Source organism: Carya illinoinensis, chromosome 3 (genome assembly GCF_018687715.1).
Source record: "Carya illinoinensis cultivar Pawnee chromosome 3, C.illinoinensisPawnee_v1, whole genome shotgun sequence".
Classification (NCBI taxonomy): domain Eukaryota; kingdom Viridiplantae; phylum Streptophyta; class Magnoliopsida; order Fagales; family Juglandaceae; genus Carya; species Carya illinoinensis.
Window position 1 is genome coordinate 54521156 of NC_056754.1, and position 19434 is coordinate 54540589.

Here is a 19434-nt window from a genome sequence, read left to right on the forward strand (position 1 = left end):
CCCGGTGCCAATAAAAAAATTCACATGCGCAGTACTTAACAAATGAGATGAAGCCTATTTTATTTGTTCATTTTTCTTTCTCTCTAAGCCTTAGATTTTGGTCCGAAACTCTAAAGAATCTTATTAGTCCATCTTTGATATCGTATAAGATCATGGTATAGGAATTGTCATACTATATTGGCATTGATGCTGGTTAGGAACTGACTCTTCATAGCATACAGTCAATCAAGCAATGACCAGAGTGAAAGAAAAGCTTAACAATTTTGCTAAGAAAATCTGCAAGTGGCTTTAGAGATCAGAGATCAAATGGTGTAATCTTACCAACTAGGAATCTTACTATAAGATCCGGGTTTCTAAAATCCGGTTTTACCTGGGTACGGGTCCGGGTCATAAACTAAACTAACCCAGACTAGAATCCGGTTTTGAGCAAAGATATACCCAGATACCGAAACTGGAACGTGGTTGACCACCCTTAATTATTCTTATATGCAAAAAGCATGATTTTTTCAGCATGATGTTGCTCAAAATTGATCAAGAGGGAATCAGTTGAGGACAAATTAGAAGAAGACACGTAGTGAATTTACAAGTGAAATGTCTAATATGAATACAACGAATTACGAATTGAAACTTTAGAATGACAGAAAATAGAAGGGTGGATAAAGGTGGAAGGAAAACTCAAAACATAGAATGTATAGACATTTTATATGCCAAGAAGTGGAAATGTGGACATTCTTGATCACCTTGGCCCACCATTTTTCATCTTTCCAAAATGCAATTTTAGGGTTTTTGTTTAAACATATTAAAACACTTTCTTATATTAGTTTGATCCAAAACATCATGACATAGTTGGTATTACCTAAATAAGTATTCGTTAAATGGTAGTTTTTAATGGAGTTGAGCTTTCCATATTCTAAGGGTTAGATTTTAATAATTCGTTGTATCGAAGTATTTATCGGATTTTGATATTTTCGTTCGATTGTTTAGATAATTTTTTTATTTATTTATATAAAAATTACATAATATATATTAACATGACTTGATATTGTACGTCATATCTACTTTATTAAAAAAAAAAATCAATCTATTGCATATATAGTTAATCTAATTATTAATAAACTATATTGAAAGATAATTATCCTATTTGGGTTGAGTTTATATCCATTAATTAATCACTAAATGTATTATTAAATTTGAAAGAATTTTAACAAAAAATACTCAAAAAACAGAAATTTCATTAACTTTGGGTGTGGATTATCCAATAATTTTTTATTTTTTGGAGTTGAAACTTGAAAGTCCACCATGCAAACTATCCATCTGCAGCCTGACACTTGTCCAGCTAAAATTCCCAGGGACCATGTTTGTTTTGTGGGAAAGTAGAAGAAAGAAAATGTATGGAGCCCACCACGTCCCATTGGCCTTTTGAGCAAAACGAAAGGGCATTTTTTTAAAAATAAAAATAAAAATAAAATAATCCAAACGGCAATCACCTAAGCCCTACGTGCACCCAATTGGGTATCTTCCTCCCCCACCAACCAGGAACCTCCAAATGTAGGTCCCACCAACACTTGAGTTGCAGTATTCCCTCACACTATTGTACACGCGCTACGATGGAGCGTGTGAATTATACTGTTCCTTATAATGCAGTCGCCAATATGCCACCAAGGGAGGGGCGCAAAGCGCACTCGTCACCCCACCGTTCACTTCCTCGGGCACGCCGGTGACGGAATTCAAAGCACCCGCCTGTGTCTTCGCCACCATCTTCATCGTGCTGAGCTCAAATTCTTGGCTTTCAATCCATTCAGAGCCTTTTGGACTCCGACTTTCCGACCTTCCTATGATTTTTTAGGTAAGAATTATATTTATGCTTTTGTTGGGTGATATTTGAAGGCCATCTTGGTTGCTATCGTCAAATTTGGTATATCTATTTGGGCCTTGATTCACTTTTTGGCGTTTTTCAATCTATGGGGTGCAAATTGAATTGGGTCACTTTTTTTTTTTTTGTGTATTTGATTTTGTTTTTGTGTGTTTGTGGATAATGTGTTTTTCGTTCTATAGTTTTTCATGCACATGTGCTGTAAACTTTTGAAGTCAGATTGACTAGTGCTTTAATGATGATAGTGAACTTTTGTTCGGATATGGTTGTGAAAAAATGATCCCAGTCTTTGGCTCTTACTCAGTTTAGTCTCTCAATGAACAGGATGTAAAAGCATATTACGGCTTTATTGGGGTTGCTAGCCTCCAGATGTTTATGTGACTATTTGAATGAGAAAGCAACTACTTAGGGTGGGCTAACTGCTCTGCCATTTTTAAATGAATCTTTGGATGTCCTGAAATAGATGGGGCCTTCTTCCCCTTACCTGGGACTCACTCAGACGGCAAACAGGATGGCCTGGAATGGGAATTCTACTTTGATGTGTTTCCAAAGCCTGGGCAAGGTGGCAACATCCACCTCTCAGGGCCAGGGGTGAGAATCAATCTTAATGCTAACATTTGGTGGGCCACTAATAGGCTGATGTGGAATCACTTTATTGGAGCCTTCCCCTGACTGATCAGCTCCAGAAGTGGGCTGGTGTTCGGGGAAAAGGTAGATTCTGGAAATGGAATCAGAAAACCTATATAATCAGTTGTGCAAATTCTATGGTAGAATGGGGTTCATCAATGGAATCTCATCGATCCAGACTTTCGTCCAACACTATAAAAACACTTTATATTTTCCTTAATTTTCTCTTAGTCATGCGAATTAAATGCATATGCACAACTTTTTGATTTTTAGAAGTAAATGTATATGCACAAAGAATCCATGAAGTGGTCTTAAGTATCCTTTGTTATGGCAAGTATGTCTAGATATGTAGTGGATAGTGGAGACGGTGATCTTGATAGAATTAGCACTTGCAAGACTTTCCAAATAAGTTGACTGGGGTTGTCCACGATTTCTATTTGGAGTTTTACGATGAAGATCTCTATTTTGTCCTTTATGTGCTTATTTGTAGGTCTTTGGAAATTTGAGTATGATGACCATGATTATTGAGCATGTTGATGGTTTTATTTTCTGATTTAGAGCATACCTATCAAAAAAAAAACCTGATTTAGATCAGTTACCATTTCAAAGGCAGTGAATTCACTCGAATTTCAATGATGATAGTTGTCAGTATTTTGACAGGTGACCTTCTATTCTCGTTGCATTTTGTGGTGGATACAGTTATTCAATAATCATGAAGATATCTTGAACTTCAATATTTTCATTGTTCTGTATCAATTATTTTCCTTACTCTATTAGAATGAATGTTTGATTTCGTATAAGAAAATGGAGGGTTTTTCTGTATCATGCTTCCTTGTGCTTAATGTTCAGGGCTTGTTGAGAAGAGGATTGTTATATATTGGGCCTCAGAAATTCCACGTGGGAATTTGAAAGATGCTTGTAGCTCGCAAGTATTTCTATCATTCTCAGATTTCAATTAAACCAATAACTTATAATGCTGAAATTATGGATTTTGGGAGGCTAGATTCTTGGAAAGATGTACTGTAGTAGAGGAGAGATTCGACATTTCACTATTTTCTTTGACTATTTTTCATTTTTATGGCCCAAGGACTCGTAAATCTGATCATAACAAAGCCTGGGAATCTCTAATTGCATTATTGTTAGATATCCAGTCCTAGTTTGGCAAGCTTTGGTTCCAAGTATATGCTGGTGACTGGGTCATGGGTTGTTCTAGGGCAAGTGTCTTATTTATGAGTGTGAGGATCCGACCAGAGTTCACAACCAATATTGCTCAAATAAGACAGTGAGGTTTATGATTATCTATTCTCTAGCACTCATAGTTCAAGGACTGATCTCATATATTTTCAATTATAGATATCTGTATGTGTGGGCTTGCTCATATATCGTATGTGTCACCTGCCTTAATTTAGTTTTCACAGAAAGCTTCTCATCCTCTTCCCCATTAAGAAACTCTTACTACAGTGTGCTTCATTGTGGTTTGTAGTTTACATCGATGTAGCACTTCTGTTTGCAGATGTGCCAACACTTACTATAGTGTGTCTCCGATTAGTCAGTATTTTACATCGATCCAATACCTCTGTCTGCAGGCGTAAAATTGATTACATTTTCCTTTGTGTGGGTCTCAAGAACAAGCAACCCAACCGGGTTTAGTGGGTTGTTAGTTGGTGACTATTTACTACCGTAACAGGGTGGCACAAAATAAGCTAACAGTTATTGACTAAACATTGACATGTTCTTCCTTTTTTGATCTAGGACCTAATGGAGGCACGCCCTACTTTATCAATTCAAAGATCAGGTGCAAAGCAGCTTAGTAACATGGGGATGTCTGGAGCACTGTCTTCATCTTCACCAGTCCTTCCAGCCCCTTTGCAAGAGACATATCCGAAGTTGCCAGACTCTCAACAGGTTTATATGGAAAGAGAATTTGCGAAAAGGCCTTTTACCCATACAAGTCATTTACCCTCTGATAGTGGAGTGGCTGGTCACATGTTTTCATCATCCCCAGGATTTTCATTAGATCTTCATTACTCATCTCTTTTACCCCATGAAGAGTATTCAAAAAACTCTCCTTTTATTTCTCAGTTATCAACTATTGGAGCAGCTTTTCCATTGACACACACTTCTCATTCGAGATCTGTTCAATCTACAAAATCAAGTCATTATGCCGAAGAAAACTCTGCTTCGTGGAATACTGATTCACTTCCAAGTTTTCTTGATTTTCCTGTAAATACCTTTATTGAGAGTAGTCAGATAGAAAGCAGTGGGTGTAATACTGTCCTGCCATCTGAGGAATTTGGTAAATGGGCAGACCAGCTAATTTCTGATGACGTTGCAAATTGGAATGAGCTTCTTGGAGACACCAATGTTACAGATATGGAACCAAAGGTTGGATATTCATAAGATGTGGTCATTAATAGTCGTCCATAAGGAAAATAGATAATTTCCAGTGTGATTAATTTTGAATCATTTTGGCATTGTTTCTTTTTCTTTTCTTTTCTTTTTTCTTTTGATGTTATTGTCTTGTTTCTTTAGATGGCATGCCAGGTGTCCAAACCATCTCCAAATTTTCAAGCACATGAGTCCCAAGTTCATCAGCAGCTTCCTGTTCCATCTGGAGAAATTCGTGCTATTGCTACTCCCACTTCCTCGGCAAATAGTGCCCCAGCCAAGCCACGCATGCGCTGGACACCAGAACTTCATGAAGCCTTTGTGGAGGCTGTCAATAAACTTGGTGGTAGTGAAAGTATGTAACTCTTTAATCCACACCACACTTTTAGTCTATAATTATGTAGCTTTGGCTTCAATTGATTAATAATTCTTGTTTTACAGAAGCTACTCCAAAGGGTGTGCTGAAGTTCATGAAAGTTGAAGGATTGACCATCTATCATGTGAAAAGCCATTTGCAGGTATTATGCTTTATTTCTTTTACCATGATATTAGTTTCCTGCATAAATAATGTGCAACTCTGCATTTGCATGTGAACTTACTTTTAACTGGAGATTTTGCCCCCATGAATTGTAGAAATATCGGACAGCCAGATACAGACCAGATTCTTCAGAAGGTATGTAACAAGTACTTCTGTGTGGGCATGCGTGCCGGTGCATGCCTGTGCATCTGTGTTTTCCCATTTTTGGTTTTATTTGTACTGCTTTAATTTGCCTCAATATATCAGTTTCTTTCTGTTTGAATGAAGAACAGGGTCGGATGTTATTCCATACTGTATCAGCTCCTTTTGGTTTGAATGTTGTTCTTTTCTAGGAAGAAAAGGAGAGGGATGTTTAAGGAGGCATTTTTTGCCCTTGTTTACATTTTTATGGAAATTGAAGTCTCTAAAAGAAGTAAATGCTTTTTGCAGTAGGCTTATTATAATTTCTTTGTCATGTTGTTGAAGCTTTTTTATGATGTGAAAGAAAAGGTAGAGACAAACAAGTAGTTTTTGGCATAACTGGTTGCCCCAAATGTAGAATGAGACGAATACCTTTTATCATTTCAGGGATCATCAAATTTGTCATTAGATTAATCTTGTGTGCTTTATACTGTAGATATTGTGGGCTTAAGAGGAATCCGCAGAATCTTCTGTCATGTCTTTGTAGTTTTTATGGTAGATACCATCATATGAACATTTCTTCTTGATTTCTCAGCTTAACTCAAGTTAACTGAGCCTTATTCCCAGTTAAAGTTTGGCTTCTTCACGACTTTCTTGTATATGTCCCAGCTATGCATATTTAGCTCATCTCTAAAATTCTCATTTTCTGATAAAAGAAAAGTTTGGATTCTTCATTCTCTCTCTCTCTCTCTCTCTCTCTCTCTCTCTCTCTCTCTCTCTCTCTCTCTCTCTCTCTCTCTCTCTCTCTCTCTCTCTCTCTCTCTCTCTCTCTCTCTCTCTCTCACACACACACACACACACACACACTCAAAGGTTTCTCATTCCATTTATTTGTTGTGAACACTTCAACTTTACTCAATGAAGGCAGTGCCTTTGATATAATCGTGCCACTATAAATACTTCCTTGCTCATTGTAGCTCAGTTGTTTCTCTTTCTAGAGCTTGGACTTGTGCTATTTTGTTACCAAAGTTTTTTGTGGTTGGCACGAAGATGTTGACTTGTTTTACAATCTAATGATTATTTTTTTTGTAAGTATAATGGGTTGTCAAATTTTATCTGTAGGATCCTCAGAGAAGAAGTTAACTCCAATTGAAGACATGTCAACTCTTGACTTGAAAACGTAAGTCGGCTATTTATTTATACGCAAAGAATTTTTTTTTTTTTATGTTACATAAGGTGTGCTACATTTAACCTTTGGCTTGTATGATTGCATAATCTGGCCTTGTTTGAGGAATTTATTGCAACATGTTATGTACACCATGGATCTCAATATATTGGCTGCTATGTTTCCAGATGGGGGACTTGACTTTGACCTTCTGGATATATGAAGTATAAGGATTTTTTTTTCCATAAGTGCAAGGATACCGTGAGTGTTGATAGGCAGTTTCCAGTTTTATGAGACACTGCAATGCTATTATAACTTGGAAAATGGGCATTCATGTTAGAACCATCAAGGTTTTTTTATTCACAAGAACAAAGTACAAGGACACTGTGAGTGTTGATAGGCAGTTTTCAGTTTTATGAGACACTGCAATGCTATTATAATTTTGAATATGGGCATTCAGGCTAGAACCATCAACCTAATAGTACACATCAGCCTAGAACCATGCAAGATGTACCACACATCAACCTATACTTTCCAGTTTCCAGTTAATGAGAATTTTACTAAAAGAAAAGAATGAATACATCCTTTTTTATGAGTTTATTAGATTGAAAATTGTCTAGGCTCTAAACGTTTAAGATGTCCAAGGCACTGCTAATAGTACAAATCGACCTAGAACGATAACTGAATGATTTAGAAACTAAAAGTGGCGAAAATCATCAATAAGTTGTCATGCATTTTCTTCAGCAACTCTAGTTTCTGCGGAGAGGAATGTTGAATGTCCAGTTTTACTAGATAGCTGTTGCATTTTTTAAGACTGAATCCAGCAAGAACAGAACATGCGCTCGAGCCCTTGAAAATGTTCTGTGCTGTCACTGTTTCCAGCAGCTTATAATTGATGTGTTAGGTGGTAGATCAAACTACCTAAAGTAGAGAATCAGCCTTACCAATAAATGAGAAAAAGAGAAGCCAAATGGTTAATATTAGAGGCTGGAAGGACTTTCTATAAGGATCATTCAATGAGCCTAGATTACATTCAAAACAAGGCCAATCTTTAAATATTTCAAGCTTGTGCATGTTATGGCTATTGTTCTCCCATATTAAGTGCCGAATTATCATGCTAATCTAAATTGACTGTGAACTCTATTTTGTTTGGATAACAGGGGTATCGAGATTACGGAAGCTCTACGATTGCAGATTGAAGTTCAGAAGCGGCTTCATGAACAGCTTGAGGTATGAGTTCCTTCTAGAGAAAAGGATTTCCTTTTCAGTTTATTTGGAAATGTGTTAGGTTAGCTTTACTCTGTCATTGCAGTGATTTATGGCCCAGTGAGAGGTGCTGATTGGTATGAGTGATCTTATCCCCCAATTAGGCACTTGGCTGTGGTTAATATGGGTTGGGGCATGAAATATTTGTTACATGGGTCTTTACAGAGACTGCACCTAGTTGGTGTTTTCTCGTCAATTTCTTTACTTATCAGGGGGAGGGGGGTGAAGTAATGGCACATCTGATTTGGATATCACTTAAAGGATTCAATGTTTCCTTTTGTGTGGAACTATTGAGAAAATATTTTTTCCCTATTGCGGAAAGCGAGATGAGGTGGGGATGTAGACCAAAAGCCATAGTACCAATTTGGCCTGACCTTACTTTTTGGAATTTCATGATATTTCTCGTTTATATATTATATCATGATATTGGTTTCCAGATTTTCTATTGTTCTTTGTCATGATGGCTGCAATGTCAATAATGTTCCGATTGCAAATGATCAATTTATAAAGCATGTTACATATCATTTGTTTACGAGCAGGAATTGATTTTCATGGAATTCCCAAAGAAAACACTGAAGGAAATTAGGAATTGGTTATCTAGTATTTTAATTTTTTTCCCCAGTTCCGAGAAGTAGCACTGCCACTTCGACTATAATGTAGTTATGCTCTCTTATTTTTTCTAATTCCTTTTTTTAATCGAATTTCCTTCTTTTTTAAACGGGATTTATAGAGTTTACCGTTGAAACTGGGTAATGGGTGGGATGGAAGATTGATGTCTGCCACCTTTTATTAGAGTCCAGATTTAATGTTGGCACTGAGGAATATTGAACTAGTTGATCGGGGAAGGATTGGGGCTGCGTTGTTTATTGAAACGTTAGCTTTCAGTTCAACATTTGGTTGGCAATTTTTATTGTTGCTGCTATACTTTTGCTGGCTTGATTGTTATGCATGCTCATTGAATCAAGGGCAAAACATAGGGGTGTTCTTCTGAGCACCCATAGGTACAAATATTTCAGGTTGTATATATATCATGTGTGGGGGACATGCATGTATCAGCTGTACCCCTTTTCAAGGTTAGTTACCTATTTGCTGGGTTGCCATATCCATAATTATGTTGTAATTTTTTTTTCTTTAACGTCTGAACAGATTCAAAGGAATCTACAGTTGCGAATAGAAGAACAAGGAAGGTACCTCCAAATGATGTTTGAGAAGCAATGCAAGCCTGGCATGGACAAGCTGAAGGCATCAGCATCTGCTTCACAGGACCCCCCCGTTCCATCTTCGGATGCAGTTCCAGATTCCCCTGCCAAAACTGAACTGAAAGCCTCCCAGTTGGACGATTGCCATGGTAAAACAGGTGCTGAGCCAGTCAATGCCAACACTAGGTTGGAAGAAACCTCGTGGGAGCTGGGTGAGAAAGAAAAGGCACCTGAACAAGAAGCCCCTCGGGATTTTGAAGCAGATGAATCTAGTTCTCAACCCTCAAAGCGTCCAAGAACGGATGAATAATAAGCCATATCACCTTCCACATCAGTATTGGACTGACAAGACTGTACTGATTAATGGAATATTTTATTCTTTTGAGTGAGACAGACATAGCTGACTGATGGATAGAGCTTTGGGACTTAGATATACTATCTATTCTAAAGAAAAATTTGCAGATGCAGTAACAAATTAGTTGAGTAAAGTTTTGATCATGGTGTTCTTCGACCTTGTCAGTTGTACTGATCTTTTGAGTTGACCAAGGATGCATGGATGATGGTACATGATGCATGTCCCCATTAATATTAAGCCATCAATGATCAATGTTTACTTACAAATAGTATATATGCTTCTCATTCCATTAATATCTGTACCAGATCATGCGGATTTAATTATTAGAAACGAAAGAACATAAACATTCTTAGATTTGTAACTTCATTGTGGAGTTTTGATTTTTTGTTTTTGTTTTTTAAATGTGGCATTCTTCGATTATTAATTGCATAAAATGATATAACGAAGAAAAAAGACGAAATGTAGAGAATATGCACTATGCGTTTCAAATTACTCATAAGATTTCAATTTTATCTAATAATTATAATTTATATAGTGTGTCTAAATGTCAATACGAGATCATTTCAAACTACCTCACTATTATTGATCACTATTTTTTTTGTAATTATTATTCATTATTTTTTTATTACTATTCATATATAATCTGAGATCACTTTAATATCTACAAATGTAGCCTTAATTCATACTCATTTAATGTAAAAAATAAAATAAAAACAAAAACTTTTTATTTTTTTATTATTTTTAGCAATTTTGAGCAGTGAAAGAAGATTCTTAATTGACAATGAAGTTTACCCCAACAAAACAAATTAATTAGAATACAGTGTTGGATCGTGAAAGCGAGAAATATTATGACGCAGTACTTATGGCCACCTAATTATTTAATTAAATAATTAATTAAGATGGTATTATATATATATATAGTCAACCATTAATATATACAAAATAATGAGGTTTTAGTTGTTGTTGTCAATATTGGTGGTGGTAGGTTCTATATATTAATCTACTGATCTGATGGATGTAAATGATGATGAATTTTCTGTTTATTTTTCTCTTTCTTTTAGTTAATATTAATAATATCGGTGGGTCTTCGGTCTTCCTCTCTCTCTCATTCATTTTCAACCCACCCCCCAACCAATAAAATAACTGAAAAAACCAGATTAATTCATCATGAATCTTGTAATTTCCTAATTATAATTAATAGTAGTAAGTGCACCTGACTGAAAATACCCGTTAATTAGTATATTTGACGAAAAAACATGATGCAATACTAACAAAATTATATCACATGGTAGAAAACAGTAGCCATGCCAAGAGCACGTGGCTCAGATGGCATGAGACCCAGTTTTTATAAGAGAGGTCTTGGATTCAATCTCCTTCTCCAAATCCCTTATTATAAAAAAAATAAAATAAAATAATATTTGTAACAATAAAACTTCATCACTAAAAATGACTATTTATAACAAAAATAAATTTTGCTTAATATACTTTCACCAAGGCGGCAATATTTGCTAGAGTAGAGTAACGACATTTCATCGTTGCAAATACTCTTTTGTAATAAAAATTGTATTTTTTACAATGATTTTTTTCGTTGCAATAAGTCATTTATGTTGTATTGTATTCACTCATCACATCTAACATCAAAGTGTTTATAAATAATAAAAAAAATGCAAAATACCCCCTATATATTAAAAAGACTTTGGTCTTGCCGGCCTTTTTTTTTTTATTAAAATTCGATCCTTTCCTTTTGTTTTTTCTTTAAGACATTGTAGCTTAAGAAAACAAAAAGATCAAAAAGAAGTGTAAACCAAGCTAGGTAGCTAGGCATATTTTCTAGTATTCGAACTTAGAGATCTCTTTGTATTAAATTGTTGATAAGATTCTCTTATATCTATGTGTGTTTGTATTAATTTAGACTCGTGCATTTTTTTTCTTACTTGGAATTATGATAAGAGATGACTATTTAATTAATATATATGCGCCTATATATATAGTGGAAGAAGATCCTCTCAAATATATTCTTGTTCGAAGTTGATAAGAGACTTATGTGAAAGAGAGAAATACATGAATGAAATGAGGCATCTAACACTCATTACTATCCGTATAAATATTTCAGATAGTATTATGCGACCGATAAATTATATATTTCAAACAGTATTAAATGAGTAATAAATATTATAGAATTTATTTTATATATCTCTCTCTCCTCCAATCGAGACCGGGAAGTTGGGGTTACATGACATAAGCTGCATGCATATATATATATATATATATATATATATATATGTGTGTATGGTATTAGTATATGGTTGTTGGGGGTATGTAGAGCTGGGATCAGTACTGAGCCTAGTTAGCTTCAGGCTTAAAATCCTTTAAGTCGAAGATAGCTATGCAGCATTGACACATGCAGCCAGCCAGAAAGCAACCAAACCAAACCATATTTCTCTCCTACCTATCGCTCGCTAGCTAACGTCTCTTAGACTCAAACACACGACTTCCCAACTCACGGTTGGTGGAGACTGATCTTCATGCAGTCACATGCACTATTACTAGTATACTACTTCTACTTGCACCTCATATACATTTCGATCCTCTGCCCCTCCGCTTCCCTATATTACCTCCTTTCACTTCTCTCCTCTCCCCCATCTCTCCATTCTCCACGTCCTTTAATTTTTGTGCTTGCCGTGGCGGCCTCAAACACCATGGCTGGCCTAGTTACTGGTCCCGACACACGGAAGGAACTGCATTCTTCGCATGGTACTTCTGATCATGAGGTAGCTTGATCTTCTCTCTCTTTTCTCAGTACATTTCTTCTCTAAAGCTGTTTTGCTTTTAGATCAAGATAAAAAATAGTTCCTCTAAAAGCTTTAAGTTGTTAGAAGCAGAAAAAGAAGATAAGTTGATGTTTTTCTTACAAATTAATTTGTATCATGCATGCATGGCAGAACCGGCCTCCAACCAGTCAGTCTGTGTCGAAAATATGTCGAGTTTGTGGGGATGAGATTGGATACAAGGAAGATGGTTCGTTGTTTGTGGCGTGCCATGAATGCGGGTTCCCTGTTTGCAGACCATGTTATGACTACGAAAGGAGTGAAGGGCACCAGAGCTGTCCCCAGTGCAACGCCCGCTATAAGCGTCAAAAGGGTTAGCTCAAGTTCTCATTATGTAGTCTCGTTTTAACTGTATCTATCTTCGGTTTGTTAATGAAAATGGGACTCGGAAAATATCGTTTTCTGGTATTTCTCTCTCCATGCAGGATGTCCTCGGGTTGCCGGAGACGAAGATAACTTCGATGCAGATGACTTTGATGATGAGTTTCCGATTAAGAGTGGCCTTGGCGATTCTGATAGGCAACATGCAGTCATTAACCATTCGGTAATTTTTCTATAAATTATGAAGATACCAACGTCATGATATTAATATATATAAATATATATATATATATATATATATATATATAAATCTTTTTGATTTATATAATGGTTATCTGTGAAATTTTGTTAGTTTAACAGTTTTTATTATTTTACCATTAAAATTAACGCCCATTAATTGCATGAATAAATTAAAGTGACTCTCTCTCTCTTCTTAAAAATTCTTAAAAATTCTTATTTTTTTAACATTTCTCTCCAATTACTTATAAATAAATTCATAGTTATCAAAGTTCATGCATCATGCATCGATCCAAGAACCCATGCATTGATGATCATTTATTTATAAGGTATATTAGATATATTTATATGTTCTATTGTATATATATATGTGATATTTTATATAAATTATAATTTATATATAAATTTATATATGTGATTTAAAATTTCTATTCATTCCTTATATAAATAAAGAAAAATGTAAAATAATTAAGTTTAAATCTATTTATCAACTACATTTATGAATACAATTATTCCAATAAAATATTATTTATTTATCAATTTAAATTCATTATGAAACATTAAAATTAAATAATAATATCTTATAAAAACCTTAATATTTTATTTCTTTATAAAAATTATATCACTTTTTAAAAATAATCTCTTTATTAAACTAAGAAAACGTGTTGTACACGTTACTTTACTGTTAACGATTTGTCTCCTGCACTGTACAGTTTTGGTTCAAGGTTCTCTTTTTTCACACATTTGTTGTTTCGAGCAATACTCAGGAGCATGTGCAATAGTAAATAATAAGATTTTAGTACTAAATGTTTTAAAATCGATTTAAGTCTATCTTACTATTTGATGTTAAAAATTATATATATTTTTTAAAAAACATTACATTATTAATCAAAATTTTTTTCTTAATAAAAATAACATTTCTATACACTGGGCGAACGTCCCTTGGACGTTGCCCAACTACTAGTATATATATATTTGTGTGTGTGTGTGTGTGGTGGCCAAATAAAGTAGATCATATATAAGTAATGATACTGATCATCATCCTCTCATCTTCTCATGACATGATATTAGATGATTAAAGACTATTTATTATATTTCACATATAGATCTATCATCTAATATCACATCATCAAATAATGAGAAAATAGATGATGAATAGATCACATAGGACTGCTTTGGTTACACAGATATATATATAAATTATCTCATATGATCATCTCATATAATTATTACAATTTTCTTAAACTCTTACACAAAATCTTATAAACAATTCAATTTTTTCAAATTCTAAAATAAAAATAATATTAAAAAATTATATTCTAACAATATTTTATTTAATTTTCAACTTTTATCTCATTTTATCTTATCTGTGTAACCAAATGCCTAAAACAAATGAGGGATGCTACTTATCATCCCACACCATACACTTTACATAATTTAAAATTATTTTTATTATTTTATTTTTGTTAAACTAATTGAATTGTTCTACTTATCATCCATACACTATATACTTGTTATAAGAAAAATGAAAAATAAAATAAAATAAGTATGGTATGTGGAAATGATAAGTAGAATTATTCAAAATAAATAATAAAACTACATCTCTTCCCACCTACATGTAAGGGGAGCAGTAAGAAATAAAATAAATAATAAAAATCCACTTCTTATCATCAACTTAAACTTCTAAGATAAGTGGTGATTTCATATTAATCAAATCTATCTACCTCAAATGGCAAGATGAAAATTACTTATATTTTGCAAACAAATCATGTAAGCTTATGTAGCTTAAAGCCTTGACCGCTGATCAGGTTTTTCAAAATGAATACAAAAGATAAGTCATCGATATATATATGGTCATCTATTACAAGATGCAAGCTGGGAATTCAAACAGTAGGAAAGGACTCATGGCGGCGAGTTTAATTTGCAGGAAAATGGGGACTACAATCACCCGCAGTGGCATCCTACTGGCTCGTTTGCAGGAAGTGGTAAGATAATCTTTAAACAAGTTTGAGGTGTTCAATTTTTTTCACAAGGTTTAAATTTGTTTATACTTTTACTTATCGATCTATATGTTTTGAATGGTGGGGGATGGGGCACAGTTGCTGGCAAGGATTTTGAAGGCGAGAGAGAGGCGTATAGTAATGCTGAATGGAAAGAAAGAGTAGAGAAGTGGAAAGTCAGGCAAGAGAAGAGAGGTTTGGTGAGCAAAGATGATGGAAATAATGATCAAGGAGATGACGACGATTTCCTGTTAAGTTTAATCTCCTTTCAATGCTTCAACTTCATATACTTAAAACAAAACCATTCGTGATCGAATATACATGAAACCCATGTTTATTTTAAGAAGTATTGAGATTTTAATTCTCAGACTATGCACCAGAAATAACATTATCCTTTTGCAGTTTGGCTGAAGCCAGGCAACCAATGTGGCGAAAAATTCCAATCCCCTCAAGTAAAATCAGTCCATATCGCATAGTTATTGTTCTCCGGCTCTTCATTCTTGCTTTCTTCCTCCGCTTCCGAATCTTAACTCCAGCAAATGATGCTTATCCCTTGTGGCTCATCTCTGTAATATGCGAGACATGGTTTGCCTTCTCTTGGATACTTGATCAATTTCCTAAATGGTGCCCCACTACCAGAGAAACTTACTTGGATCGCTTGTCCATGAGGTTTGAGCGTGAGGGAGAACCAAACCGTTTAGCCCCAGTTGATGTCTATGTCAGTACTGTTGACCCTCTCAAGGAACCGCCAATCATAACTGCAAACACAGTTCTTTCCATCTTGGCTGTCGATTACCCTGTTGATAAGGTGAGCTGTTATGTGTCGGATGATGGTGCATCGATGCTCCTTTTCGATACACTATCAGAAACTGCTGAGTTTGCCAGAGTATGGGTGCCATTTTGTAAGAAATATAGCGTAGAGCCAAGGGCCCCAGAGTTCTACTTCTCTCAGAAGATTGACTACTTGAAAGATAAAGTGCTGCCCACCTTTGTAAAGGATCGCAGGGCTATGAAAGTAAGCAAACAGACTTAAGGAAAATAAAACCTATTTGTTCTGCTTTCCTGCAACACTTCTCCTGAAAACCAATGTGGCTTAAGGGAGTGTGTTTGTGTTGTATTGCAGAGAGAATACGAGGAGTTCAAAGTAAGGATTAATGCATTGGTGGCGAAGGCACAGAAGAAACCAGAAGATGGATGGGTGATGCAGGACGGTACCCCTTGGCCAGGAAACAACACCCGTGATCATCCTGGCATGATTCAGGTTTGGCAAATTCATCCCTACTGTATTTCTTTTCTCGGTCTAATTGCCTATGTGTCATCAAAGTTTGACTCTTATCGGCATTTAACTTCCTTTTGATTCTCGGAAAGACCCTGGTGTTGGAAAGTAAAATGAATAAGTAACTTCGTTTGTGTTGAATTTGCTGACCTTTTTTCAACCCCCAGTTTTCTCTTGTTCTTTTCACATTCAAACATTAGCTTCTGTTTGGGTTGACATGCTATTAAATTAAAACCGCTTGTGGAAATGCTACTTTTTTTGCAGGTATATCTTGGAAGTGAAGGTGCATTAGATGTGGAAGGGAAGGAGCTGCCACGGTTAGTGTATGTTTCACGTGAGAAACGTCCTGGATATCAACACCACAAGAAAGCCGGTGCCATGAATGCCATGGTGGGTAGCTTGTATTCAAACAATACAATCTGTGTGTAATCTGATGTCTGCCTATTCTTATTACCTGGATTGTGTATGTTATCAATAGGTTCGAGTTTCTGCAGTGCTTACCAATGCACCTTTTATGCTGAATCTGGATTGTGATCACTACATCAACAATAGCAAGGCTATACGGGAAGCCATGTGTTTTTTGATGGACCCCCAGTTTGGAAAGAAACTCTGCTACGTTCAGTTTCCTCAAAGATTCGATGGCATTGATCGACATGATCGATATGCTAATCGCAACATTGTATTCTTTGATGTAAGTCATTCAATTCTTAGATAATTGGCCATCTCAAACTGATTCTGATTACTAATTTGCATACAAATTTTCACAATTGCCTGTCCAATTCTTTCAATGTTGTATGTTTACAGATCAACATGAAAGGCCTAGATGGCATCCAAGGTCCAGTGTATGTTGGCACTGGATGTGTCTTCAACAGACCGGCATTGTACGGCTATGATCCTCCTGTATCTGAGAAGCGGCCAAAGATGACATGTGACTGCTGGCCTTCATGGTGCTGCTGCTGTTGTGGTGGTTCAAGGAAGTCAAAGTCAAAGAAGAAGGGTGAAAGAAGCTTGCTTGGGAGACTTTACCCTAAGAAGAAGAAAATGATGGGGAAGAGCTACATGAAGAAAGGGTCTGAACCTATGTTTGAACTTGAAGATATTGAAGAAGGGCTCGAAGGTTATGATGAGTTGGAAAAATCATCACTCATGTCACAAAAGAATTTTGAGAAAAGGTTTGGACAATCACCAGTTTTTATTGCTTCCACTCTTATGGAAGATGGTGGTCTTCCTGAAGGGACTAATCAAGCATCGCTTATTAAGGAGGCCATTCATGTTATCAGTTGCGGCTATGAAGAGAAAACTGAATGGGGAAAAGAGGTGATTAACTCCTAGCCCCTCTCTAAATGCATTCAAAGGTTCTTAAAAAATTTGATTATCAATGTTAACTTTCCATATCAAGACACATTCAAGCTTTTAAGGAATAAAAACGTTTCAGAGAATTTCCAAAAAATTAATAAGTTGGACAATTTTCTAGGATTTTAGCGTCATCTTATGCCTTGAGTTCAAAAAAAATAATAATGGTATATAGTTCAAGTCATAGAGGTAAAACCAGAAATTTCAAGCTCATTACATGATGATCTTATGAGTCATTTGATTACACAATTGCTAATTCCTTCTCATTGCAGATTGGGTGGATATATGGCTCGGTCACAGAAGATATTCTGACAGGCTTCAAGATGCACTGCAGAGGATGGAAGTCAGTGTACTGCATGCCAAAGAGAGCAGCTTTCAAGGGATCAGCACCAATTAATCTATCAGATCGTTTACACCAAGTTCTGAGATGGGCTCTTGGCTCTGTTGAGATTTTCCTTAGTCGCCACTGCCCACTATGGTATGCTTATGGAGGAAAATTGAAATGGCTGGAGAGATTGGCTTACATCAACACCATCGTTTACCCTTTCACTTCCATCCCTCTGCTTGCATACTGCACCATTCCAGCCGTCTGTCTTCTCACAGGAAAATTCATCATCCCCACTGTAAGCAGTACTCAAAATTTATCTAAGGCCACTATATACAATTTCCTAATCAATCAACCTTAATCCATGAGATCAGATTTGTTTTAAATTTGTTTGGCTGTCTCGGGAGAAACATAAGAATTGGCCAATCTAGATATTGGAAGGGAAGTAACTCTAGTGGTTAAATGTGCTACTGGATAAACAGGAAGGCTAAAATAAGACTGAAATTTAATGACCTCCACATTGGAAGTCGTTATTCAAAGAAGTTTCATCCTAACACGACAAATTCATTGCAAAATCTTTTCATTGTATTTCCTATCTAGCCAGACAAGCTCTAATCATATGTCTGTCTTGTTGTACAGCTGACAAACCTTGCTAGCGTATATTTCATGGCTCTTTTCCTCTCCATCATAGTAACTGGCGTGCTCGAGCTCCGATGGAGTGGTGTTAGCATTGAGGATTGGTGGCGCAATGAGCAATTCTGGGTGATTGGTGGTGTCTCAGCACATCTTTTTGCGGTCTTCCAAGGCCTCCTCAAGGTCCTTGCTGGAGTTGACACAAACTTCACAGTGACATCAAAGGCAGCTGAAGATGCTGAGTTTGGGGAGCTCTACCTCTTCAAGTGGACCACCCTTCTAATCCCACCAACCACACTTATAATTATGAACATGGTGGGAGTCGTGGCCGGAGTTTCCGATGCCATTAACAATGGCTATGGCTCATGGGGTCCATTATTTGGGAAGCTGTTTTTTGCCTTCTGGGTCATTGTTCATCTTTATCCTTTCCTCAAAGGTTTAATGGGTAGGCAAAACAGGACTCCTACCATCGTAGTCCTTTGGTCCGTACTTCTTGCATCAATTTTCTCCCTGATTTGGGTCCGAATTGATCCATTCTTGCCAAAGCAATCCGGACCAACCCTCAAACAATGTGGAGTGGAGTGCTAGACATGCTCTTGTTCATCCTTTCTTCCAGTGGTTTCCCTTTATAGTTTATGATGCCACTTGTTGCTTGTTTCAATCCTCAAATATTCCGAGGCTTTCCAAAGAGTGTTTGTTGTGCATAGTCTTTAAGTTTAAAGAGAGATTTTGATGGTAATGTACCTACCAAAGGGGAGAGCCCTTGCCAATATGTACACACGAAAATCACAAGAAAAACTGAGATATGAATTATATTTTAGCACTGTTCCTACTGTGAAATGAACTGTATACGCTTATCCTAAGGCTTATAAGGTAACCTCACATTGGAATTCTTAAATGTTCTTAAATTGAATGATTCTGCATTTCATC

The 19434-nt window shown here is 36.0% G+C and overlaps 2 protein-coding genes across 4 annotated transcripts; both read left to right on the forward strand.

Annotated features, from left to right (window-relative positions):
• Window positions 1-1571: 1571 nt before the first annotated feature.
• On the forward strand, window positions 1572-9674 carry LOC122305387 (protein PHOSPHATE STARVATION RESPONSE 1-like). 3 transcript variants are annotated; one of them, XM_043117896.1, is made up of 9 exons: window positions 1572-1846; window positions 4253-4405; window positions 4583-4885; window positions 5033-5243; window positions 5330-5406; window positions 5522-5561; window positions 6669-6726; window positions 7872-7941; window positions 9124-9674. In XM_043117896.1, exons 2-9 carry the CDS (start codon window positions 4259-4261, stop codon window positions 9484-9486), a joined length of 1269 nt encoding a protein of 422 aa, XP_042973830.1. In that variant the 5' UTR covers window positions 1572-1846; window positions 4253-4258; the 3' UTR covers window positions 9487-9674. The 3 variants fall into 3 exon arrangements, with proteins under 3 accessions (XP_042973830.1, XP_042973828.1, XP_042973829.1); XM_043117894.1 differs by having other exon boundaries at window positions 1576-1846; window positions 4253-4885; XM_043117895.1 differs by lacking the exon at window positions 1572-1846 and adding an exon at window positions 2198-2464 and having other exon boundaries at window positions 4253-4885.
• A 2367-nt stretch (window positions 9675-12041) lies between these two features.
• LOC122305385 (cellulose synthase A catalytic subunit 4 [UDP-forming]-like) lies at window positions 12042-19344 on the forward strand. The gene is made up of 12 exons (XM_043117882.1): window positions 12042-12302; window positions 12474-12672; window positions 12785-12903; window positions 14845-14902; window positions 15017-15167; window positions 15320-15932; window positions 16041-16178; window positions 16458-16583; window positions 16672-16884; window positions 16998-17510; window positions 17819-18169; window positions 18511-19344. Exons 1-12 carry the CDS (start codon window positions 12057-12059, stop codon window positions 19090-19092), a joined length of 3309 nt encoding a protein of 1102 aa, XP_042973816.1. The 5' UTR covers window positions 12042-12056; the 3' UTR covers window positions 19093-19344.
• The last annotated feature ends 90 nt before the right edge of the window (window positions 19345-19434 follow it).

Excerpts from the sequence above, each read along its gene's own strand:
- LOC122305385 (XM_043117882.1), top strand. The coding sequence starts at position 12,057 with ATGCAGTCACATGCACTATTACTAGTATACTACTTCTACTTGCACCTC. Across the intron at positions 12,904-14,844 it reads ATGCAGTCATTAACCATTCG|GAAAATGGGGACTACAATCA; the intron begins GTAATTTTTCTA and ends TTTAATTTGCAG. Across the intron at positions 16,179-16,457 it reads ATCATCCTGGCATGATTCAG|GTATATCTTGGAAGTGAAGG; the intron begins GTTTGGCAAATT and ends CTTTTTTTGCAG.
- LOC122305387 (XM_043117894.1), top strand. The coding sequence starts at position 4,259 with ATGGAGGCACGCCCTACTTTATCAATTCAAAGATCAGGTGCAAAGCAG. Across the intron at positions 5,407-5,521 it reads ATGTGAAAAGCCATTTGCAG|AAATATCGGACAGCCAGATA; the intron begins GTATTATGCTTT and ends CATGAATTGTAG. Across the intron at positions 7,942-9,123 it reads GGCTTCATGAACAGCTTGAG|ATTCAAAGGAATCTACAGTT; the intron begins GTATGAGTTCCT and ends ACGTCTGAACAG.